General features: G+C 42.0%; 3 protein-coding genes across 14 annotated transcripts in view; all 3 read left to right on the top strand.

Annotated features, from left to right (window-relative positions):
* The first annotated feature begins 2,101 nt into the window (after positions 1-2,101).
* Positions 2,102-25,641, top strand: part of Zc3h11a (zinc finger CCCH-type containing 11A) — a 44,578-nt gene continuing 21,038 nt past the window's right edge. For 2 of the 12 annotated variants that reach the window (XM_076547421.1, XM_076547417.1), the window contains exons 1-5: positions 2,102-2,339; positions 8,185-8,238; positions 9,554-9,613; positions 18,350-18,546; positions 20,406-20,525. In XM_076547421.1, coding sequence (XP_076403536.1) covers positions 18,493-18,546; positions 20,406-20,525 — 174 coding nt within the window. In that variant the 5' untranslated portion in view covers positions 2,102-2,339; positions 8,185-8,238; positions 9,554-9,613; positions 18,350-18,492. Of the gene's footprint in view, positions 2,340-2,885; positions 3,009-8,184; positions 8,239-9,124; positions 9,614-18,349; positions 18,547-20,405; positions 20,526-25,641 lie in introns of those variants that run through there. The other 10 variants (XM_076547419.1, XM_076547415.1, XM_076547423.1 and 7 more) reach the window with 8 other exon arrangements.
* Positions 3,840-7,751, top strand: Zbed6 (zinc finger BED-type containing 6). Its single transcript, XM_076547414.1, has one exon. It carries the CDS (start codon positions 3,983-3,985, stop codon positions 6,923-6,925), a length of 2,943 nt encoding a protein of 980 aa, XP_076403529.1. The 5' UTR covers positions 3,840-3,982; the 3' UTR covers positions 6,926-7,751.
* On the top strand, positions 8,520-8,904 carry LOC143267783 (uncharacterized). The gene has a single exon (XM_076547425.1). The coding sequence runs from the start codon at positions 8,664-8,666 to the stop codon at positions 8,760-8,762; it is 99 nt and encodes a 32-aa protein (XP_076403540.1). The 5' UTR covers positions 8,520-8,663; the 3' UTR covers positions 8,763-8,904.

Genomic DNA, 25,641 nt, shown 5'->3' with positions numbered 1-25,641 from the left:
TAACTTCTACCCAATCTACTTAGTACTTTGGTGTTTGTTTTTGGAGACACTTTCAATAGAGAAAGTACGGGATATGTGAATAATGAAAGAGAGGCAACTGCTTGTATTTTTTTCCTTTTTGGCCCCAACCTTAATAAAAAATTCCTCCCTCTCTCCGGCTCTTCCTAAACTTCCTGATGCTCCCCAACCTGGGAATTGAACTCAGAACCCTGGCTCCCTTCACAATTTTCTTTTCTTTCTTTCTTTCTTTCTTTCTTTCTTTCTTTCTTTCTTTCTTTCTTTCTTTCTTTTCTTTCTTTCTTCCTTTCTTTCCCTCTTTCTTTCTTTCTTTCTTTCTTTCTTTTTTTTTTTTTTTTTTTTTTTTACTATTATTGAGTGTTCCTGCTACAGAATACCTTCAAAGGTCAGAGGACAACTTTATGGATTCTGGGATCTGACGCCACCAGGCTTCCATGGAAAGTGCTTTACAGACAGTGCTACCTTAGAACTTTCTTATCAAGAGGAATTATTTTTTGAACACACATTCGTTTTAAGAAAGAAAAGCAACTAGCCAGTCATGATAGCAGATGTCTGTGGTCCTAGAACTGAAGAGGCAGAGGCAGGATTGTTACGAATTGGAGGCCAGCATGGTCTACAGAGCAAGCTCCATCTCAAAAGACACAAACAAACAAACAAACAAACAGGTAAATGTAACCAAATAAAGGAAACCCTGAGCAAAACTTCCTGTCTGCGCTGGGCTGTGGCGGCGCACCTTTAATCCCAGCACTCACAGGCACCAAAACAACACAGAGAACCTCTGTCTCGAAAAACCAAAAACCAGAAAAACAAACAAACAAACAAACAAACAAACAACAACAAAAAACTTCCTATCCTGCAAGTCCTTCAACTTTGCATGAGAAAAGTAGTTTCTTTTCTTCTTTTTCTTTTTTTTTTCCCCTGAGACAGAGTTTCTCTATGTAGCTTTGTTCCTTTCCTGGAACTCGCTCTGTAGATCGGGCTGGCCTTGAACTCACAAAGATCCGCCTGCCTCTGCCTCTCGAGTGCTAGGATTAAAGGCGTGCGCCTCCACCGCCCGGCTGAAAAGGAGATTCTTTAATGGAAGTGCGGTGCACCAAAAGTTGAGCCCTGACTCTAAACTATATATTATACATCCTCAACCCTACAGTATGTTTTTGTTGTTATTTTGATCTGTGAGAAAGGGTCTCTCGAAATAGTCCTAGTTATACTGGAACTCACGATGTGAACCACAATGGACTTGAACTCACAGACATCTGCCTGCCTCTGCCACACCTAGTTTGTTTTTCACACCTGGCTTGTTTTTTTTTTTTTTTCGAGACAGGGTTTCTCTGCGTAGCTTTGCGCCTTTCCTGGAGCTCACTTGGTAGCCCAGGCTGGCCTCGAACTCACAGAGATCCGCCTGGCTCTGCCTCCCGAGTGCTGGGATTAAAGGAGTGCGCCACCAACGCCCGGCACACCTGGCTTGTTTTAATGGGTGATGGGATTACAAATCTACTAGATGATCGAATTATGAACTCCGCGCTGCCCTAGAGCAGATTTATTTATTTAGTTTTTGAGTCTTCCTTTCTTTCCTTCCTTCCTTTCTTTTTATTTCTCTCCTCCCTCTTCCCATCCTCCTCTTCTTTTTTTGGACACCCCCCCCCCCCAAGAGCTGAGGATCAAACCCAGGGCTAGGCAAGCGCTCTACCACTGGGCTAAATACCCAACCCCCATCTTTTGGACTTTTGAGGCAGGGTCTCTCTCTGTGTGGAGCCCTGGCTGTCCTGGAACTCGCGCTCTAGACCAGGCTGGCCTCGAACTTATAGAGATTCGCTTGCCTCTGCCTCCCCAGGCGTGTGCCCCAACAGCCAGCCGGGTTTAGCGCTGATTTTTAATTAAATTTATATCAACTTTGGACGACTTAGTCATTATACAAACTCTGGTTAAAAACAGGTTTCCTGCTTATCTCCTGTGAATTGACAACGAAACTTTGGTGAAAAGTTACTTTCGGAGAGCCATCCCGGTCCGGAGAAAGAACGTCACGTCCCCGCGCCTCCGTGGCACGTGACCCTATGACCCAAGAAGCCATCTTAAGGCTCGCCTCATAGAGGAAACTACAACTCCCAGAATGCCTGCGCTTGCGTCGTGCTGGCACTTTTACTGGCCCAGCCTTAGAGCCCAGCCTGTAGCCGGGCGCCATCTTTGACGCTGGCAGTCTTGGGTTTCTGCTTGTTCTGCTGCTGTGAGGACGGCGGGCGACCGCGGCTAAGGAAAGAGAAAGACGTGGCAGCACGCGGGAACCCCTGACAGTGTCATCGGTTCGGTAAAGTTTCTGTTCTCTGGTAACTAGACCCGTTTTTTGATTCCCGGGTGACTTGGGGCCTGGGAGGGAGGAGAGGGCGAGGGGAGTGGCAGCGGCCTCCCCTCGCCCGAGTTTCGGCCTAGCCCGGGAAGTCCGAGCTGGGCCCCATCGGCGCGGCAGCTCCCGGGACTCCCGCCCGCGGCCCTGGCCGGCCGGGCTCCTAGCCAGACTCCGGCTCACTTTCCCACCCTCCCCGCCCCCACCCGCTCCGCCCCACCCCCCACGGCGCCTGCTCCCTTGCCAACCTCTTCCCCTCCCCCCATATCCGGTGTTCCGGAACCGGGATTCCCGGGTCGCCCCTGAGGAGCGGCTGTTTCGGACCCCCGGAGGAAGAACAGACGCTAGGTTGCTTTCTTTCCAGAACCCGTCTCTTTAGTTAAGCCGACCCTCCCTCCCTCCCTCCCTAAATCTGAACGAGTGCCTGGACCCGAGTTTACCTACTCTCATTCCTCTCTAGGGTCCCACTACTTGGGAGATTTTTCTCATGTTCCACTTACGTAGTCGAATTCTGGTGTCCTCTTCCCATTCCCCACCCTGATTCCTCTCCCACCCCAGCCCTCGTCATCGGAGTCAAGAGCTACAGGGACTCTTCGTTCTTGTAGGATTGGTGAGACCGTATTGAAGAACACCCCTTAGATGCCCATAATCGGTGCGGATCCCTATGGGGAAGGCGCGTTTTGTTGACATCTGCCAGGCTTTGGTTGTGAACTCTGAGGCGGCGGCTGTGGAGCTAGTGATAGCCATGCTTTCGTAGGGTAAACGTGTTGGTGTTGGGGGCAGGGGAGGGGATCCACGGAAGAGGAGTGCAAGTGTTTTATTCAAGCTCATTTCACTTTTGTTGCTCATAGAATGTCAACTTGTGAACTATTAACAGGCTGTAACGCTTTGCTTTCAGTCTAAGAATATGTACTCTTGATAGAAACCGTAAATGAAAAATACAGCTTGTTACCTTGTTTTAAGATTTTATTTCCAGATAAATTTTTTTTTCAGCCACCTACATTTTTCAAAATGTCAGAACAGAAAGGGCACAACTAGAGTTTACTGCTAATGACCAGTATGTGGAATCTGATTTAGCTTTCCAGAATTGACTTTTTTGGGTTGTATTGGCAAATCATAGTCCTAAATGATGACTGTTGAATGATATTTAAGTGGAATTTCCTGAAAATAACCCCCAAATTAAGGGAAAGTCAATGTTGTCATGTGGATTCATTCAAAGTACACATTTTAAGAACTGAAGGCATTTCCAGCAGATGAAGTCCTTGATAACAGCAGCATTAGTATGAACCTTGGATTTGGAAGATCTGACTTTTAGCTGCTCTAGATTCCATGACTGTGGGAAAATGGGCCTCAGTTCTTTTTTCTATAACATGAGGACACTGGACTGTTTGAATTCAGAAAGTTAAAAGGACTCCTGACGCCCTGCAAGACAGAGTTTGGGAATGTCCTCCACTGCTGTTATTTTTCCTCCAAAAATAACCTCGCTGGAAAGTCATTGGGTGAAAGGGAATTTGACGCCCATAGGAACTGGAGGAAAGGTAATACAAGTGGAGAGGGACCGCTGTATTTCTGCCGGAGTGGTAAACCCCCCGGAAGATTCTGGTACGGAGTTTGGAGACCAAGAGAATGAGTGTATGTACTTTGAGTGTACCAGTTTCCTCGCTTCCTCCTGGCCGAAGATGCAGGACTTTCAGTGATGCTGGGATTCTGGGATGTGTTTCCATTAATTCAAATGCAGAAGACGACGATGTGGTAGAGGGAAAGATGGTGGCAGAAGGAGTGAACAAAGAGACAAAATTACCTGCTAAAAAGAAAAGAAAGAAGGGTTTGCGAATTAAGGGGAAAAGGCGCCGAAAGAAACTGATCCTTGCCAAGAAGTTTAGTAAGGATTTGGGGTCTGGAAGACCTGTTGCAGATGCCCCTGCTTTGTTAGCGTCCAGTGCCCCTGAGCAAGATGAAGAAAGTCTTTTTGAGAGCAATATAGACAAGCAAATCTATCTCCCCAGTACCAGAGCCAAGACCTCCATTGTATGGCACTTCTTTCATGTTGACCCCCAGTATACCTGGAGAGCTATTTGTAACCTGTGTGAAAAGAGTGTCAGCCGGGGCAAGCCAGGCAGCCATCTGGGTACATCTACTCTTCAACGACATCTCCAGGCAAGGCATTCTCCTCACTGGACCAGGGCCAACAAGTTTGGAGTCACTAATGGGGAGGAGGACTTTACCTTGGATTTGTCTTTATCTCCTTCTTCTCCTGAGAGCAATGGAAGCTTTGAGTATATTCCTACAGATTCATTAGATGAAAACAGAATGGGTAAGAAACGTGATAAATCAGCGTCTGATGCCCTGAGGGCAAAAAGAGGGCGATTTCTCATCAAAAGCAACATTGTCAAGCATGCCTTAATTCCTGGAACCAGAGCCAAGACATCTGCAGTTTGGAATTTTTTTTATACTGATCCTCAGCACGTCTCAAGAGCTGTGTGTAACATATGTAAAAGAAGCGTGAGCCGGGGTAGGCCAGGTTCCCACCTGGGAACGTCCACACTTCAACGGCACCTTCAGGCCACACATCCCATCCACTGGGCTGTTGCCAACAAAGACAATGGTGCTATTGGAAATGGATTGGATGAGACTGAGACCGAGAGCAGTGATCTCTTGAATGATACTTTGCATGGAGAGAAGTCATCAGGCAGCCAGGATTTAACAGCTGAGGACCTTAGTGACTCGGATGCTGATGAACCTCCTGTTTTAGAGGTTGAACCTAGATCTGAGAGTCCTGTTCCTGTTGCAGAGCAAGCCAACCCGGTGCATGCACAAGAGAGAGAAACACCACCACATTGTGAGAATTCAGCCTCCAGTCGGATAAGTCAGGCGCTTATTCAGATGATTGTGGAAGATATGCACCCTTACAACTATTTCTCAACCCCAGCTTTTCAGCGGTTTCTACAAATTGTTGCTCCTGACTATAAATTGCCATCAGAGACTTATTTTTTCACCAAAGCTGTACCTCAGTTATATGATTCTGTTAGAGAAAAGATTTTCCTAACTTTAGAGAATGTTCAAAGCCAAAAGATCCACCTGACTGTTGACATATGGACCCATGACCCTTCCACAGACTATTTCATTGTGACTGTACACTGGGTCTCTTTGGAAACTGCATCTCCCCCCAGTAGTGGTGGGAGCCCCAATTTTAGAAAGTGGGCAGTACTTTGTGTTACAGGCCTAGCCAAAGACTGTTTGATAACTAACATTTTACAAGAATTAAATGACCAGATTGGTCTGTGGCTTTCTCCTAATTTTCTTATCCCTAGCTTCATTGTTTCTGACAACTCCTCGAATGTGGTACATGCCATCAAAGGAGGTGGTTTTACCCATGTGCCATGCTTCCTGCACTGTTTAAATATAGTGATTCAGGACTTCTTCTGTGAGCACAAAAGCATTGAAAATATGTTAGTGGCTGCTAGAAAAACCTGCCATCATTTTAGCCATTCAGTCAAAGCCCGCCAGATACTACAAGAGTTCCAGAACGATCACCAGCTTCCGTGGAAGAATCTGAAGCAGGATGAAAGTGGCCACTGGATCTCTACCTTTTACATGTTAAAATGGCTTCTAGAGCATTGCTACTCTGTTCACCACAGTCTGGGTCGAGCCAGTGGAGTTGTGCTCACTTCACTCCAGTGGACTCTAATGACATATGTGTGTGATATTCTTAAGCCATTTGAGGAAGCCACCCAGAAAGTGAGTGTAAAGACCACGGGATTGAATCAGGTGCTGCCCCTAATCCATCATCTCCTCTTTTCCCTGCAGAGACTCAGAGAAGATTTTCAAGTCAGAGGTATTACTCAGGCCCTTAATCTGGTAGACAGTTTATCTTTGAAACTTGAAACTGATGCCCTACTAAGTGCCATGCTCAAATCCAAGCATTGTATCTTGGCTACTTTGTTAGATCCTTGTTTTAAGAACAGTTTGGAAGACTTTTTTCCTCAAGGTGCTGATTTAGAGACTTATAAACAGATCCTTGCAGAAGAGGTTTGTAATTATATGGAATCGTCGCCCGGGGCCTGCCAAATCGCAACCTCGGAAGCATCTGGCCCTTTAGTTAGATTAGGAACTGATTCATTTACTTCTATAAAAGAAGGCACCTCCCATTCAGGTTCTGTGGATAGCTCAGCCGCAGCCAGTGTTGCTGTTGGAAGCAAAAGCTTCCTGTTCCCCTCTGCTGTAGCAGTAGTGGATGAGTACTTCAGAGAGAAGTACTCAGAGCTCTCAGGAGGTGACGACCCTTTGGTTTACTGGCAGAGGAAGGTGAGCGTATGGCCAGCTTTGACCCAAGTTGCCATTCAGTACCTGAGTTGCCCCATGTGTAGTTGGCAATCGGAGTGCATGTTTACCACAAATAGCCACTTTCATCCAAAGCAGATCATGAACATGGACTTTGATAATGTAGAACAGCTGATATTTCTGAAAATGAACTTGGAGAATGTTAACTATGACTATTCTACATTGATTCTGAGCTGGGACCCTGAAAATAAGGCTGTTCAGAACAATGAAAAAGAAATATTACCTTAACTTCTTTTTCCTTTTTCTACTTAAAATGGGCAGCTTTTGCTATATTACTATATCTTCTTGCTGTTGTTATTATATGTAGTCATACTATTTATTCTTTAAAAAAAAATAGCTGGGTGTGGTCACGGGTGCCTGTAGTCCTGGCTATTTGAGATGGTGAGGCTGGATTATAACTTTAGCACATGAATTTGAGACCAGCCGGGGCAACAATTAAGATCCTGTCTTACAAAAATGCAAAACCCGGGGAAATCCAAAGGTATAAGAAAGCTGAAAACTCCGCAGAGGCCATATGATGATGATGAAGAAGAAATGAAGGTTAACTTTGAAGATTTCACAGTAGTCACTCAGTGTAGCTAACATCGATCAAAGCGTCATATCAGTTGAGAGAGAAAAAGAGTGAATGAGAAAAGGCAGTGCAGCTTTGAAGGGCTTAGGTATTTCTGGTTGGTTGATTGAACTAGTCATTGATTTGAGTAAAAATTTCTTCCAACATGGAAGGTTTGATTACTCTGAAATCAGTGATTTGTGTAAGTATTGTGATTCAGGACTTCTGTAAGCACAAAGGTGTTTAGAATGTGTTAGTGGTTGCACTAACATATTCTTTCCCTTCCCTATTTTTTAATTTCTTTAAAACCCCTGACACAACTTGACAGAATGAAAACCCACAAAATTGTTTCATATTTGGAAATTCATAATTACCTCATACTAGTCTGTTTGTAATGTCAGATGACTGGGTATGATAAAATTGCCCTTTATAGTTAGGATTAAGTCTGTATAAAAGAACATTAAAAAACAACTAGAAAAAAAAGACTGCTAGTCTTTTATAATACAGTACAAAAACAAGATTATATAGGTAACCTATTAGTAAACATTAAACATTTGTAAAACCAAAAACATTGAGTGGGGTTTAGAATACAAGCCTCATGAATATGGAAAACCCAGTATGAGTTTCCCAGAGAATATTTCTGTAGTTTGTTCATTTTTTTTTTAAAGGATACTTTATGGTCCATAGCATGGTATTCCTAACTATGACTTTTGGGCCCCTGTATTAACTGAAATAAGCAGTTATATTTTACTGTTTGGCATTGTTGTTGAAATGAGTAAACTGATCTCAGTGGCCCTTTCAGGTTCCTTTCCACTCTGAGAGTCTGTTTCTATGACTGAGTGGGAGGCCAGAAAATAATGACTTTTATTAAGTCTATTAGACGTTTCAGACTGAATAACTAATGTAAGATCCCAATTTTTCCTTTTTTTCATTTTAGATTTGGGGATATTCCCTGCCCAAAAAATTCCTGGAAAATTGACTAGTATTAAGTGTGAGTAAAAGGTGTCCACTTTTTTTTAAAGTCTTGATTTTAGTTTTGTCTTGGATAGTGCTTGGCAAGATTTAGCCTAGAAAGTATGTAGTATTTATTACATAAGAATCAAAATGGCTTTGTTACTGGGCTGGTTTTGAAACTCATTTCTGTGTATTAAAATAGCTTTTTTTTTTTTTTTTAATTCTTAAATGGTAAATGTACCATTCATTGTAAAGTGAAATTTCATCTCCCCCAAATTTACCCTTTTACCAACTGGAGTGAAGTCCTTAGCTGTAACCATCAATAGTAAAGCATTGGAACTAGTTTAACAAGCCTTTGCAGGGCCAGCATTGAATGCCATGCCAGTGAGGTTTGTGTGATCTAAAGGAGGAAAAACAGCTTCCTTTAGCGGCTCTGTGTTTCTTCGACCGAGCTGGTTGGGAATGGCTGTAATGCTGCTCTGCCTTCTTCAGCTCGCTGCCCCGCTCTGTAGTTACTCTGTAACGATATGCTTCTACCTTTTTTGGTTAAACACCCCCTGATGACGATTGTTATACATACCATAGGCATTGACATATATATCACTGTATCCATACACATGGATTTCTTTTCATCTTGATTTTGTGGCTGGGTAAAATTCAGTAACGTTAACTTCATGGTACTTTGATATAAGAGTTAATTAAGTTCACTATTTTTATAATGAACCCAAATCTGGAGGCTTTTATATTATATTTTAAAAGGATAATTATCCAAATGTTTTATTTCTATACATTTGTGTGTGTGTATAAGTATATATGTATATGCATATTATATACATAAAACACTTTATATTTCTACATACAGTATGCTTTTATTATACAGATAATAAAGATGGGGGAAGGTTTCTGTTTTTTTTTCTTAATAGGTGAAGAAATCTTGAAGACCAGAAATTGGATCTTATTGAATTTTGGTGGTGTTTTTTTGTTTTTGCTTTTTGTTTTTTCGTTTTTCAATTTTTTTCATCTTTTTACTTTTTAATTATATTGCTCAGCTATGGAAGATGGATTCTTTTTTTTTTTCATTTTTTTTTTAATTCTTTGAATCTCGAGTTCATCTTTAAGTGAACTTTTTTGTTTGTTTTTGAGGAGATAACTAATGTTAGCTGTCTCCAGTCTGACAGAGGTTATGCAAATGGACTTAATCTTCCAAGAGTTGGGAGATGTTTTAAAGACGTTTTAAAAACACGTCCTGTGTTTCAATTGTGGCTGAGAGGTTTCCTTGGCAATGTGAGGAAGAAAATTCTTTCTACCTCATTATTATTAATTCATGGATTGAGTGTTGGTTCGACCTACAGGCGTAATAGCTTGGAACTCAGTGAAGACAGAGATGTTCCTGTTGAGAGCAACCAGCTAATGTAAGTGGGGACGGTTCTTTATCATGAGAGGCATAAACACTGTAATTTAAGGCATGCTGGACTACTAACAGATTCAAATGCCATTGTCCGGGCTTTTTTTTTCTCTTGTAATTTTTTTTATAAGCTTTTAATTTTTTGGATGGAAACTAACTTTCTTCTTTCTTCCCGGAGCCACAATGACTAAATTCTAGAATTCTGTTTTCTTGGAGAAAAAGCATTGTTAATTTGTTACCAAATAGGTGGCTCTATTTTGTCTTTCTGGTAGCTATGTAGTATGTATTTCACTGTATGGATGTGCCATAATGTAATGTTGAACTCTCTGGGCGATATTGAAGGTTATGCCATCGTAAACAAAAGCCCTGCCTGCATCCAGTAACAGTTTGATGCACACATCTGTATGAACTTAGGAGCAGTTCATTCGTAGAATAGTTACATTACTCTTGGAAGAACTGACAATTTCCTGAACAACTGAGGTCTGCCTTATTGGTGGAAGCTCTGGATTTTAGTAAAGATAGCAAATCTTTAGCCATTTTGCTGATAGATCGATCATTGCTACATAAATGTTTTCTCTTTATATTACTTTTGTTGTTAATGGTTTTTAACTTTAGTATTATAGGAAAGGTTTTTACTCAACAAGATTTTCACTCAATACATAGTTAATTTTATATATGTATCTATATTCAAATGCTGTTTAAGGATTACAGTTACATGACATAACCCCTCTGCAAGTAGGGGAGACATGGTCAGATGTGGCTTGTTTTTTTTGCTGAGTGCATTTATGAGTTCTGAATGTTTTTGAATATAGTACTCTAATTAAAGATCTGACACTTCTGCCATTATGGTACTTTAAGGAGACTTTTTCTCAAATGGCTGGCTTTATTGTTAATTTCAAACTTTTTCTTTAAATTTATTTATTTTTTTATTTTATGTACATTGGTGTTTTGCTATGGGTGTCGGTTCCCAGGAACTGGATTTACAGTTGTGAGCTGCCATGTGGGTGTTGGGAATTGAACCCAGGTCCTCTGGAAGAACAGCCAGTGCTCTTGACCACGAAGTCATCTGTCCAGCCCCTCAAACTTTTTTATGCTAAATTTATTGCCTTTTTGCATTGCTGGTTTGTATTCTGCATTTAACTGTTTTTATACTTATCATCTGTATCAAGTAGAGCAAAACTCTTCCATTCCTTTTTTTCTTTCGATTTTCATGTGTGTAGTATGTATGTGTGTATGTATGTTTTTGCATATGTGTACATGTGGAGGCCCCAGGGTTATGTTGAGGATCATCCATCTGTCTTCCAGTCCCACCCAGATCTCATTGATCCACTGGTCTGTAGATACCCTGAGCAGCTAGCGTGTCCTGGGGCTGGCTTCCTTGTAACACTTCCAGGAATGGACTGCTTGTCCACATGGCATTTTATGTGGCTTCTGGGGCTCCAAGCTCTGGCCTTAATGCTTGCACAGCAAACACTTTACCCACTGAACCATCTCCCCAGCCCTTCTTCCGCTCCCTTAAATGACCTTTATTTTTCTCAGCTGTTGAGAGTTGATTTTACAGTCTCAAATTGCAGGAAGAATTTCTCCTTGGTATTTTGAGTTGTATTCAAGGTGTTCATTATTTGGTCGGTGAAGTAATTTCCTTAATCCTCTATTGTCCCAATTAGGAATTATCCTGGTCTTCTGTTCCTAGTCACTGCTTAGCTTTTGGTTTTGTATTTGATATGGCTCTTGCATGCTTCATTTTCTTCATCTTTTACAGCCTGACTCTGAATTGTTATCTAAATGGGACAAATTTACTGTTCTGGGGGTATCTTTCTATTCCTTGCTATTTTCAGTACTTTCTAGTTGATTGTTAGATTTGCTAGTTTGTAAGCTTGTAACTTGCAGACACTGAATTGTAGTGCCCCCCCCCACAGGGTTTCTCTGTTTTCTTTGTCTTGAGTAAGCTAATATTTTATTTACTGTGCTGTGTGTGTGTATGTACACACACACATGTGAAGGGGCTCACTTAGACAATGCCTGCCTAATATCTATAAAATCACAGGTTGGTTCTTGTAACAACATAAACCCAGCATGAGTTGCATACCTGTGATCCTTGATCACCGTGAAATAAATGGACCTTTAGCCCTTGTCTGAAAAGCAGGGCAGAGGTTATGGTAGTAGTTGTTCCTTGTCATTTGCTAGTAGATAAAGTTTGTTTGGAGTGGAGTTCTTTGTGGTTTTGTTTTGTCTTTATTGACCCAGGGGGTCTTTTGTAGCCCACGCTGGCCTGGACTCAGTACATAGCTGAGGATGACCTTTATATCACCACACTTGACTTTGGGGGGGGGGGTTCAGTTACTAGCTCTATATCTTTTCCCCTTTTTTTATTATTAAGAAATTTTCTATTCATTTTACATACCAACCACAGATCCCTGCCTCTCCCCTCTCCCCACCCCTCATCCTCCCCCCCAAGCTTCCCCACACTTGACTTTTTTTTTTTTTGTGATCTGATTGTTCTTTATTTTATTATCTAGAATCCACCAATGAGTGAGTACATACCATAACTGTCTTTCTGGGTTTGGGTTACCTCACTCAGGATGATTTTTTCTAGTTCCATCCATTTGCCTGCAAATTTCATGCTTTCATTGTTTTTCTCTGCTGAGTAGTACTCCATTGTGTATATATGTACCACATGTTTTTCATCCATTCTTCCGTTGACGGGCATCTAGGTTGCTTCCAGGTTCTGGCTATTACAAATAGTGCTGCTATGAACATAGCTGAGCATGTATCTTTATGGTATGAATCAGCATTCCTTGGGTATATGCCCAAGAGTGGGATGGCTGGGTCTTGAGGTAGTTCGATTCCTAATTTTCTGAGAAACCGCCATACTGATTTCCACAGTGGTTGTACAAGTTTACATTCCCACCAACAGTGGAGGAGTGTTCCCTTTGCTCTACATCCCCCCCCCACACCCCTGTTTCTTTGTTGTGTGTGTGCTTGCTTGAGCGAGTGCACATCCTGCGTCTGTGCACACACATGAGCCTGTGCAGAGGTCAGAGAAGAACCTTAGATGTTGGTCTTGGCCTTCCACCTTGTTTCAGGTAGGGTCTTGCTCACCCTTTGTGCCAGGCTAGCTGACCCAGAGGAGATCCCTGGGATTCTCCCATCTTAATTAAGTAGAAGCCCCAGGATTACAGGTTCATGTGGCTGACTGGCTTTACTGGGAATCTGAACTCAGATTCTCATGCTTGTGTGAGCAAGGGCTTTTTCCACTGAGCTGTCTCTTAGCTTCTCCCCACCCCCCCTTCAGAAAGGAGCGTTGCATTTTGACTTGGTTATTTAGCCGTTATGTCATCCTAAGCCTTCGGTTTTCATTATTTTTAGTTTTTATTAATGTAAGGTTTCCTAATATGCAGCCACTCTTAGTGTTCTGTAATAAACCTTCAGATCACGTAGTGTTATCCTTTCTACTACATGATAGGCCACTTAGCTAGTGTTTTACTTAAGATATTTTCATTAGTATCATAATTTTTTTTAACATTTCTTGAGCTGGATATGCCTTATCATCCCAGCAGTTGGGAAGCAGAGGCAGGAGGATAACAGGTTTGTTCAGCCTGCAAAACTATATTGAGACCCCACTTCAGACAACATAAACTTTTGAAACATTAATGTATGTGACATGGTTTTGTTCTTTTGTACTCAACGCCAATTTTTTTCCTATTAGAACATTTGCTTAATTAGTGTTTTTTTTTTCCCCAAGAATGTGTTGAGTACATTGATGGTATACTTTTTGATATTTATTTTTCATAAAACAAATAAGGCCGAATCTCTGGTCATAGTCTCCTTTAAGATCTGATGCCTGGTATCTGGACTTGTATTTGAGAAGTCTGAACTTCACTTGGTTAGTAGTCGTGTAGAAGTTTACCACTGAGTCTGACACTTCCAAGACTCATTCTTTGCTCCAAATCTTCCTGTTTCACTCCTCCTGCTTCCAGTTCCAGTGTCTGGGAATTGAATGAATTATTTTCATGTAAAGCGCCCTTCTGTCTCATGTTGACACTTTTAATTGATTTTGTATGGCGGATGTTTTGCCTGCATGTGTGTCTCAGTACCACGAGTCTGGTGCCTGTTGAGGCGAGAAGAGGGCATCAGATCCCCTGGAGTTACAGGGGATCTGCTCTGAGCTGCCACAGGGTGCTGGGAACTGAACCTAGGTCCTCTGGAAGAGTTTAGCTCTATCTTGGGCATGTGCTTTGGATTCTGGGGCCTGTCCTGTGTGTGATCTCTTCAGCAAGTTCCATTTCCACTGTTAGCTGCCATCTGTTCCTGGGTTAAACGGCTCTGAAGGGAAGAAACTAGGGCTGTTCTTCCCTCTCATGGTGGTATGTTTGTGTCAGTGCTGTAGTCTTGAAAATGTCCCCTCTTTCCAACATTGACTGGAGTACTTAGAGGGAGGCCAGCTCATCTTGTGTCCCCTTGAAAAAGGCTGTTTTCTTTTCAACCGCCATCTTGTTTTTCTTAGCCTCTTGGTAATTTTTTCTGCTTCCATTTAAAACTTAAATTTATTTTATATGACTTGATTTAGGTTTTTGTATGAGATTATACTACTATCAAGTTTTTGTTGTTTCTAGATTTTTTTGCCATTGTCTTGATTATTATTGATTTATTGATTACAAAGTAAAAGCTAAGGAAGCTTAGGGTTGCAGATATACATGAAAGTTTCTTTCTGTTAAAGTTAGATTTAATCTCACTATACTTTGCCTAACTTGGAGGGAGTTTTGCAAATAATCCTCCTCCAAAATGTAGTTCATGCTTTCATAACTGCTTTACTGTTTGATCTGCTGTGGAGATCTCCCTGAACCAAGGATGAAGCTGGGGTCTTGGGCATTCTGGGCCACCAGTTGATCACTGAGCTGCATTGTCCAGCCCTGTTGTACTCTTTTGTGTGGTTGATATATGGTGCATCCCATTAAACTTATCTGGGGGTCAGAGAACCCAACAGCCACTATAGTAAACATAGGTTTAGGCAGTGGTAGCATACGCCTTTAATCCCAGCATTCCAGAGGCTCTGTGAGTTTAAAGCCACACTGGAAACAGCCAGGCATGGTGACACACACCTTTAATCCCAGGAAGTGATGGCAGAAAGCAGTAAGGTATATAAGGCGTGAGGACCAGGAACTAAGAGCCTGGTTAAGCTTTTAGGCTTTTAGCAGCAGTTCAGCTGAGATCCATTCGGATGAGGACACAGAGGCTTTTAGTTTGAGGAAATAAGATCAGCTGAGGAATTGGCAAGGTGAGATTAGCTGTGGCTTGTTCTGTCTCTCTGAACTTCCAGGATTCACCCCAATACCTGGCTCTGGGTTTGTTTTTATTAATAAGACCTTTTAAGATTCATGCTGCACTTTTGTTTTGACACATCTTTCATTGAGTTGCCTTGGGTTGGCTTTGAACTTACATCTTCTGGCCTCAGCCTTCTGAGTCACTGGGATTACCAGTGTGTACCACCAGGCCTATCTAAGCCACCCCCCTCCTTAAATTATTTTCTGGCCGGGTGGTGGCTCACGCCTTTAATCCCAGCACTTGGGAGGCAGAGCCAGGCGGATATCTGTGAGTTCCAGGCCAGCCTGGGCTACAGAGCAAGATCCAGGACAGATTCAAAGCTACACAGAGAAACCCTGTCTCGAAAAAACAAAAACAAAAAAAATTTATTTTCTAGTTATCTTAAAAAAAAAAATTATGAGTGCTCTATCTGCATGTACATCTTTATGCCAGAAGGGGGCATCAGATCCCACTATAAATGGTTGTGAGCCACCATGTAGTTGCTGGGAATTGAACTCAGAACCTCTGGAAGAACAGCCAGTGCTCTTAACTGCTGAGCTGTCTCTCCAGCTCCTACCCACCCTATCTCACCCCCTCACCCCCCCCCTTTTTTTTTTTTTTTGGTTTTCAAGATAGTGTTTCTCTGTGCTGCCCTAACTGCTCGCTGTTGTAGACCAGGCTGGCCTTGAACTCACAGAGATCCTCCTGCCTTTGCCTCAGGAGTGCTGGGAAAGGTGTGTGCCACCACCGCCCAGCTTACCATTTCACCTTTTCATTCTCCTCCAGTTAACATGCCCCCCCCAAATGTGTTCTAATCCATCCTTTATTTTTAACTATCCTTTATTTTTTTATATATTTTTAATAATTTATTTTTATTTTGTGCTTATTGGGTTTTCACTTGCATGTATGTCTGTGTGAGGGTGTCAGAAGGCCAGGAACTGGAGTTATAGACAGTTGTCAGCTGCCATGTGGGTGCTGGGAATTGAACTCAGGACCTCTGGAAGAGCAGTCACTGCTCTCAACCACTGAGCCATCTCTCCAGACCCTTTAACTATCTTTTAGAGATCCAATCTTATCTGAGGCAGTTTTTTTTTTTAAGGTTTATTTATTTTTTCTATGTATACAGTGTTCTGCCTGCATGTATGCCTGAGCACCAGAGGAGGGTACCAGATCTTATTATAGATGGTTTGCCAGTCACCATGTGGGTGCTGGGAATTGAACCCAGGTCCTCTGGAAGAACAGTCAGGGTTCTTAATCTCTGAACCATCTCTCCAGCCCCCTGAGGCAATCCCCCCCCCCCCCACACACACACAGGGTTTCTCTGTATAGCTTTGTACCTTTCCTGGATTTCACTCTGTAGTCCAGGCTGGCCTTGAACTCACAGAGATCCACCTGCCTCTGCCTCCCGAGTGCTGGGATTAAAGGCGTGCGCCACCACTGCCCGGCTGGCAATTTTTTTTTTAAGTTGCCTTTAGAATATAGAATGCATTCTTGGGTTTAAGATCAGAGAGGACCCCACTGTGATGGCAAGATGGGAGATGGAGATGAGCATCCCCAGAAGCCTTGGGCCAGCTGGCCTGGCTTTTACAACAGTGAATAAGAGACTGTCTGAGACAAGATAGAAGGAGTAGTCCAACACCAGCGTTGTCCTGACCTCCACACTCAGGGTAGACCCACACTCACATCCATTAATGTGTGTGTACACACAAAGGCTTTTAAAAAGTCCGGTAGTTAGTTGTTCCATGCTTTGACCAAACAGTTGTGATTAAAGCAAGCTTAAGTCTGTACTATTTCTATATTGCACTGTAGTAGAAAACGTAATGTTATTCTGAGCATAAAATTAGATAAGTAGGGATTGGAGAGATGGTTCATCTTTAGAGCCCTGGCTGCCCTTCTAGAGGACCCAGGTTCAATTCCCAGCACCCACATGGCAGCTCATAACCATCTTATCTCCAGGTACAGGGAATCTGATACTCTTTTTGGCCAACATGGGCAGTTGGCACACAAGTGCTGCACAGACATACATCTAGACAAAACAACCCCATGCACGTAAATTAAAAAGAAAGATTTTTTTTCAAAGTAAAGTAACACAGTAAAAATAATTTTCCTACTATCTTGGCCACCACCATTTTGGTTTGTGTTCTTTTAGATTTCGTCCTTGCTCATGAATATCCTCACCAGCGTTTCTTTTTTGGTTTTGTGTTTCATTTATTTTAAGGCAGTATCTTACTTTGTGGACCCCATGGCCTGGTAGGCACTGTGCTGGCCTCAGCGCCTTCTTCCTCTGTCAGCTTCCCACATGCTCTCTGCAGAGCACACCCTTTTCTTTTCCTTTCTCCTTCTGATTGACGTTTCTTTTTGCAACATGGGTAGGCTAAGACGTTCCTAAATCTTCAACCCTGTCTCCTGTTTTGCTTAGCGGTTCCTCTCTGTACATGTTTTCCGTCTCTGTTGCTATAAGCGTCAGGCAGAAGCTGATGGTGGTGAACTTTCTTTTGTGCTGTTACTTGGGTGTTTATTGACTTTTTACCTTAGAGTAAATTGTAGAGTGGAACCATTTGATAATGGGTGTATGCATTTTAAAAATTTTATTACATGGTTAGTTGAAGACTCTTGCTCCTAACTTAGATTGCTGGCTTGAAGGCCAGCTTTCATCTTGATGGACAGTTCTTGAATTAGGAATTACTTTACTAACAGAAGATAAGATTGGCTTTTGCTTAATTGACTTGGAGCGATAAGCCAGGGTTTACCTGGCATTACTAGAATTTGTGGCGATCCCCTTCCACATTCTCATGTGCTCTTACAGCATGTTTTTGCTTTTGTAGTAGCATTCTTGCACATTTTGTGTGGCTTCAGAGGATGGCAAGGACGATGGATAGAGTGTTAATTGTGTTGTCACTGTTCTGTGGGCCTGCCCTGGAAGACTTCTTTGCTCCTTCACTGTCTTAGAGACTACACTAACCCTTAGATGTTCTCAAAGGTAATTGTTTCACTAACTGTTCTAGTTAAGGAGGCTCTTTCCACTTAGTTGTAATTATATACTTCTGATATAACATGCTCACGAAGATCCTTGAATTGTTGTCATTTAGGTGGAAATGACATTTTGCAAGTATTGCGTGTCAAGTAGTCTATGTCCTATTAGTCTAAAATGTAGATCATGTGTTTAGCAGTACTTACTTAAATTTTACACTGAATCAGTGAAACAAGCACCATAGAAGATACAAAAGTAAAGGACATGGCTGTCCTTAACAAAAATTTTACATTGGGAGTGTACAGTACTCATAACTAGCACAGTTGTTTTTAAGGCTCTGTATGGTAAGCGCCTGCTAACACAATTAAAATCTAGTTTTAACAGTGTGGTAGCATTAGGAATTGGAGGAGGAGGAAGAGGCTGGAAGAATTTACCTGAAGTACTTTATTCACTGTCTCCCCTTTCCAGGATTACGTTTTAAAGAAGATTTCTGTGGTTGAGTTGTCATTGGAAGAGTGAGTCCATTTCAAGAGCACTTGGAGCTGGTTTTCACCTTGAGGAAGCAGTGACTTATTCCAAAAAGCCACTTCTGGCCTGAGAATTTACCCGGCATGCCTAATCAGGGAGAAGACTGCTATTTTTATTTCTATTCTACATGCACCAAAGTAAGACTGGCATCTCTAAATCAGTTCTTTCTGCTGTTTTTTTATATCAAATTAGCTAAGATTTCCCCTATGTTTTAAACTGTTTGATGTTGTGGTTTGCTCAGCTGTTTTATTATCTGCTGCCAGTTTTTTAGTAAATTATGTGTTAAGGAAGACTACATCCCTCGTCTCCTCTTCTTCATTTGTATATAATTATAACATGCACAAAAAGTAAAACTGCCCATGTTGTATAGTCATCATTTTGCCTATAATTAATTTATTCTAACTGCCTTTGGAATTCGGGAGATGTTGGCTTCTATGGCTTGGCAGCTTTGACTTTGTGTATTTTGCATTAGATGAATGACTGGATTGTATACTTGTGGGAGCTCTTAGGGGTTAAATTTGACCTTTTCCACATTTTCTGCTAGTAAGAAGGTAATGCTATCTTTCTGAAGGTATTCTTTTAGAGTTTTGCTTTCTCTGTCAGAATGTCCTGTTTTTCTGCTTGAGTTTTTGGTAGCTCTACTTAGGTCTGCCTGTCATTTTCTGCTATTTATAGTGGTCTGTTCTAAAATCATTGTGATGCTGTGTTTAAAAAGATAAGTCTAGCTAGGCATGGTAGTAGAAACAGGAGGGTTGACGTTCATCCTGGGCTTGTGTAGTGACACCTTATCTTAAAAAGCCCAGCAGTGGGGGCATGAAGTTTTTCTCCTAGGTATGTAGCTCGGCCACAGAACACTTGCAAATATGAGGGATGCTGGATCCAGCCCCTGGCACTGCAAAAGAGAAGCAAGATTTTAAAAAAAGCAAAGCTCTGATATGTATAATAGTGATTTGTTCCGATAACAAAAGTAACTGTATTGTTGTATATGTTAAGTATACTTACATCACTTACAGCCTACCAGCTTCTAATGGTGGAAGCATTAAGGCAGCTCCACGTAGTTAAAAGGGAGGTTTATTTAGGGGGTTTACTTACAGCAAGTAAAGGGATAGGTTACAAGGTCTGGGAGAGGTGAAGTACAGTCCAGTGGTATCCATCCAACATCCAGGATCACCAGGAACCAAGAGAGCCAGCACATCCGGATCTCGGGTCTTAAGGGCTCCCATCTTGGCCCCGCCTCGGGCAGGCCATAGGTAGGCATGATAGTTACCGGAAGCCTCACTGGGGTATTTCTAGGTAAAAAGCTAGAAATTATTGAAGTTAGGATATATGAAGCCAAAGCCATTTTGAAGATGAGAATGTTTTTCAGAGGATCTGTTCTGACACCTTGTCCTTTTCAGCCCAATTGTCAATTGTGACACTTAGATCAGAAGAAATGGGTTAAGAAATAGGTTGAGGAGAGCTGGGCACACACCTTTAATCCCCCACTCAGGAGGCAGAGACAGGTCAACCTCTGAGTTTAAGGCCAGCTTGATCTACATAGTGAGTTCTAGGCCTACCAAGGCTGCATAATGAGACCCTGTCTCAAAACACAACAACAGGAAATAGGTTAAGGCTGGGGAGTTCGCCCAGTCAGTAAAGTGTTTGTCATGTAAACACGAGAACCTGCGTTCGATGCCCAGATCCACATTTTAAAAAGCCAGGCAGAATGGCATGCACTCGCTCTGGGGATATAGAGGCCGGAGAATCCCTGGGCCTCACTGGCTAATCAGCCTAATGTACTTGGGGAGTTCAAGGCCAGCGAGAGACCCTGTCAAACAGATAGCAAAAAACAATAGGTTATTATATTACAGATTTGCTCTTTCAGATGGTGGTTGTTGTTACATCTTGTTTTCTGCCCTGCTGGTCTTTGCTTACTGATTTGTTTAGGTTCTTGGGCATTCTTGTTATAGACATGGTCCACAGTCCTTTCCTGTTTTGTTTTTTGTTTTTTTAACAGGGTGACAGCTGCCCTTTCCGTCACTGTGAAGCTGCACTAGGAAATGAAACTGTTTGCACGTTATGGCAAGAAGGTCGTTGTTTTCGACAGGTGTGCAGATATCGCCACATGGAAATTGATGTAAGTTTCCAACTTTTGTTGCTCTAAGTATCCGGGATCAATACAAAATGTGGAGACAGGGCTAGTGAGGGCAGATGACTCAGTCAGTAAAAGCACTTAACTGCCAAGCCTGGTGGGGATGGGGGGTGTGCATGCATGCTGTTGTACCTGGCCTGTAGGAGTCTGTCATAGTTCCTTCCAGTGTGTGACCTGGAGCTTGTGCTGGGCTGCTCCAGTTGTGGCAAATGCCTTAACCTGCTTAGCCATCTTGCTGACCCTGTGTTTTTTAAGTTCCAAAACAGTTAACAGGAGCTGGAGAGATGGCTCAGAGGTTAAGAGTACTTGCTGCTCTTGCAGAAGACCCTAATTTGGTTCATAGCACCCACTTGGTAGCTCATAATCGTCTTAACTCCAGTTTCAGGGGCTCTGATGCCCTCTTCTGACTTCCACAGGCATTAGTCACAAATGTAGTACACATCCATACATGTAGGTAAAACTCATACACAGAAAATAAAACATAGATCTTTTTTAAAAAGTTACAAACTCAGGAAAAAAATGTAAGTTTGGTATAATTTTTTTTCTTCTGAGCCATTTAAGGTTAAATTACTGCCATTCTCTACATCCCAGTACTTTGAATCTTTCCTACGAACAAGAAGGCATTCCCCTGTACAACAGTAACATAGCTATGGAAATTAGAAAGGAGAACTGGTAACTTAATTTTGTCCTCAGCAAAGTTTGCCAGCTGTCTGATGATATTTTCTATTGAAGGAGCAAGGCCACACTCACACATTTCTTATGGTGGTGTGATACTCCGTCTCATTCATTTGAGGAGTGAGTGTTCAGCCTTTCTTAGTCTTTCATGATGGTTTTAGAACATTTACTGTTCTGTAAAATGCCTCTTAAGTTGGTTTGTTTGTATATTGTCATTACTAAATTATGCTTGTCTATGTCTCTTTTGTAATTAATTGTATGTGTCTGCATCATATGGGTCAGTGCCATCAGAAGTCAGAAGAGGGTCCAGTTGAATCCCTTAGAACTGGAGTTACAGATCGTTGTGAACCACCATGTGGGTGCTGGGAACTAAACCTCGGTTCTCTGCAAGAACAGTAAATGCTCTTAACCATGGGGCCATCTCTTCAGCTCCCCTAAGATTGTATATATTTTAGAGGACATCACAAAAGCAATATTCTTTTTTTTTTTTTTGGTAGACAGGGTTTCTCTGTATAGCAGCGTTGGCTTTCCTGGCACTTGCTCTGTAGACCAGGCTGGACTGGAATTCAGAGATCTGTCTCTGCCTTCAGAATATTCTCGGATTAAAGGCCTGCACCACCATACCAGGCTAACTCTTTTTGTTTGTTTGGTTTTTGTTTTTTTCGAGACAGGGTTTCTCTGTGTAACCGCAATATTCTTTTTATTGTGTACTGTAAGGTAGCATACAATTTAAATTTCCCATTACTGTGTTTAACTTTTATCACAGTACCTACCACATTGCTTCATTATAAATTTTTAATAGTTTTTAAAAATGTGTGTGCCTATATGTGTATACATGTACATGTGTATGTGGGTTCGGAGGAGGACTTGTACAAGTCTCCTCTTCTACCATGTGGGCCCCAGAGATAAAGCTTGTCATCAGGCTTGGCAGCAGGTGCCTTCCCCACTGAACCACTGGACCATCCCTGGTTTTGAAGTCCTCTGTGAAGTGAGGCTTTGGTACTGTAGATAGCCCATTTGTCATCAAACTGGATCTTCCCCCGAATCTGTTTGTGTTAGTGTGAACTAATGATTTTCTGTTTTACTTAATGTGTTATATCTGTTACTATTCCAATTTAGCCTATAAGAGACCTTCAAGCTGACTTATTGTTTATTTTGTGTGTAGGGGGGGTAGTCCTTACTATCCATCATTCTTTGAACACTCTTTGCTTTTTTCTAGGCTTTGTAATCTTTGTAGTTTTCCTGTTCCAGCTCTAGAATCTCCTCTTTTAAAAATGATGTATTGGTTCTTTCCAGTGAAGAAGGGTAGATAGATGCTAAGCTTTGGTCTGCTCCTAGGATATCATTGCTTTTCTAGTCTCCTTAGTGGAGAGAGAAGTAGGTGATTGCATTGCTTTGAGTCTACATATTGAAAGATAGAAAGTCACCTAGGTGTTTCCAGCTCATCAGCACCAGGATGTAGTCTAGGTTTCCTTTGTTACTGTTTTCTCAAAAGCAAGAAACTTGGTTTCCATAGTCCTTAATACTTGGACTTCTTTGGTCAGGTCCCTCCTAGGTCTGACGTCACAAGAAGCTGCTGCTTCATAGCGTTACCTGTCTCACTTTGTTTTGACTTTAGTACCCTGTGTCAATCCTTCCCCAGCTCCATTTTAAAGACCCTTCCTCTTCATGCTTGGACTGTGTCTTCCTGCTGAGGCCAGCTCACTCTTCACGCCCTTGGGCTCTGGTAATTTGTGCTAGGCCCCTCCCCTACGTGAGCTGCTTCCTCATTCCACTTACCTGCTGCTGGCTGCCAGCTTTTCTCATAAGGACTGCCTATCTTGGTCAGTCTGCCTTTTTTTTTTTTTTTTTTTTTTTTTTTTTTTTGGTTTTTCGAGACAGGGTTTCTCTGTGTAGCTTTGCGCCTTTCCTGGAGCTCACTTGGTAGCCCAGGCTGGCCTCGAACTCACAGAGATCCGCCTGCCTCTGCCTCCCGAGTGCTGGGATTAAAGGCGTGCGCCACCACAGTCTGCCTTTGATACCCATTCCACACAGCTTCGGGGAATCCACTCTCTTCACACTCGTTGGAATCCCTTCTCCAGAAGCCTTACTTGACTCCACCTCTCAACACTCATAGACCATCCTTTGGTACAGGGTCTTCCTAACCCTTGATGGGTTAGAATCTTGGTTTGGGCCACTTTGCTTTTCCTGTTTCAAATGAGTGCCTGATTCCTTCAAAGTTGACTTTCCGTTCAGTTGTTAAGTAGTGGATGAAGAGAGAAAGAAGGAAGAAGAGAGTGAATATGTAATTTATGTGCCAGGTTCATAAAGCTACTCCAGTCTGGTTCCCAGTTTCTCATTTCTTAACTGCTTTCTTGGTTGTCTACCAGACAAATAGCAAGATATTTATTAAATTAATTAAGAAATACTACTCTGTAACTTTGGAAAACTCAGGTTCTGCCTTGGCATAACTCCTAGGAAGTAGCTAAGAACAAGTCTCCAGAATATCCCATCTAAGAACCATCACAAGAGTAAGGCTATACTTCCCAGCACAAGAGAAGAGGATTGTGGAGTCTGTGGAATTGTTGTGGGGTTTCTTGAGCCTGGCTTCCTCCTGTTGGGGTTGTCCAGAATGTATTCTTTCCCCTCAAGTGAAATGTAGCAACTCACTGCAGCATTCTCCCATGGAAAGTCCACTTAGAAACCAATCATCCACCATCTGTTTGAAGTACCCAAATCTCACATTCAAATGTTCAACATGAGCCACATCCTTGGTACAAATAGTCTAGGTCCAGTGGATCTTTCCTTCCCCACTCCGTCACTTAACTTAGGAGGTACTCTAAGAGGCATGCACTCAGCTGCCAACCAAGCAGTATGGGCATGCTAATATTTTCTTTTTTGTGTAGGCTTACTTGTGCCTGAAGAGAACTAAATATTTACACATTGTACTCAATGTGCTAAACAAAGTACATCAGAATTACCATTGCAGCAGTTTATAAAATGCTGGAAACATCTCAGCTTTCCTATCTTCATACTGTGGAGGGGTGGGCAGCAGTTAACAAGAATTTAAGAATTTAAAATGGACACTTAATTATTTGATAAGGAAGGATCAGGATATATTAAGTGAAAATGTAGAGGGAGCGGAACAGCATGCTTAAAATAGAAGGAGAGATTGTTCAGTAGTTAAGAGCACTTGTCTTGCAGAGGACCCAAGTACAGGCGCTAGCATCATAACAGCAGCTCACAACCATTCTAGCTCCAGGTTCAGGGGTTCCCATGCCTTCTTCTGGATTCCTCTTCTTAACTTGAAGGCACAAGGCAGATAGATATGTGATTCATATATGTACATGCAGGCAAAACCCTCACACAAAAATACATAAATCTAAAAAAAGTTGAAATAAAATAGAAGGGAAAGATTTGTACTTGTACTTGCTTGTATGTGCATTTAAAAAAATATCTTTGTGGCTGGGCGGTGGTGACGCACACCTTTAATCCCAGCACTCGGGAGGCAGAGGCAGGCGGATCTCTGTGAGTTCGAGGCCAGCCTGGTCTACAGAGTGAGATCCAGGAAAGGCGCAAAGCTACACAGAGAAACCCTGTCTCGAAAAACAAAAAAAAAAATCTTTGTAAGTGTAATGGAGACCCTGCATTGTGGTTGTGTGGAGATGCAGTGAGCTACAAGGACTTTTTTCCCAGCATACCCCTTATAGTCTGTCATTTATGGAGTCAATATTGACTAATTTGTGTGCTTGATAAAATGTACTGGTAATTCCCAAATCAGTACTTGCATATTTTATGCTCACTCAAAGATGTTCAGAGATAAATACATAAATCCCCTGATGTGTGTCTCCAGTTGAGGTGAAATAGGGTGACAAACTGCCTTTCTGATTGAGCTCTCATAATATATATAAATATAATCAGGTGTCCTTGATTGCAGGCTACTTGCTACTATGATTTTTTCAGTTTGGTGTTTTGTATTGATTATTTTGCTTTTAAAAAGTATCCCTAGTGCCTTAGGGCTAGGGATATAGCTCGTTGGTGGTATACTTGCATAGCATGTGCACCAAAAAGGAGAAGAGAAGAGACACCCTAACTGACAAATAGGCCAACACATAGTGCTAAAGTCCTAACTCGTGTTTTTAGTTAGAGGAGAGCTGTGATGTGCTTTACTAGAAAATGCGACAGCATGACTATTTGTGAGCCTTATTCGGGCAAGAGTTTTATAGTACTGTTGGTAGTTGGTTTCATATTAATAATCAGTATATATATTAAATAGAATCTCTCTCTCTCTCTCTTTTTTTCTTTGCTTGCTTGTTTTTTGAGACAGATTCTCTGTGTAGTCCTGGCTGTCCTGAACTTACTGTGTAGACCAGGCTGTCCTCAAACTCAGAGTTCCCCTTGCCTTTGCCTCCCAAGTGCTGAGATTAAAAGTGTGTGCCACCATATC

Source organism: Peromyscus maniculatus, chromosome 11 (genome assembly GCF_049852395.1).
Source record: "Peromyscus maniculatus bairdii isolate BWxNUB_F1_BW_parent chromosome 11, HU_Pman_BW_mat_3.1, whole genome shotgun sequence".
In the NCBI taxonomy this organism is placed as follows: Eukaryota; Metazoa; Chordata; class Mammalia; order Rodentia; family Cricetidae; genus Peromyscus; species Peromyscus maniculatus.
Note: the sequence above shows the minus strand (reverse complement) of the source record. Positions and strands in the feature narration are given on the sequence as shown.

What these genes read in the sequence shown, in the direction of transcription:
- Zbed6 (XM_076547414.1), top strand. Translation starts at nt 3,983, where the DNA reads ATGAGTGTATGTACTTTGAGTGTACCAGTTTCCTCGCTTCCTCCTGGC.
- LOC143267783 (XM_076547425.1), top strand. Translation starts at nt 8,664, where the DNA reads ATGGCTGTAATGCTGCTCTGCCTTCTTCAGCTCGCTGCCCCGCTCTGT.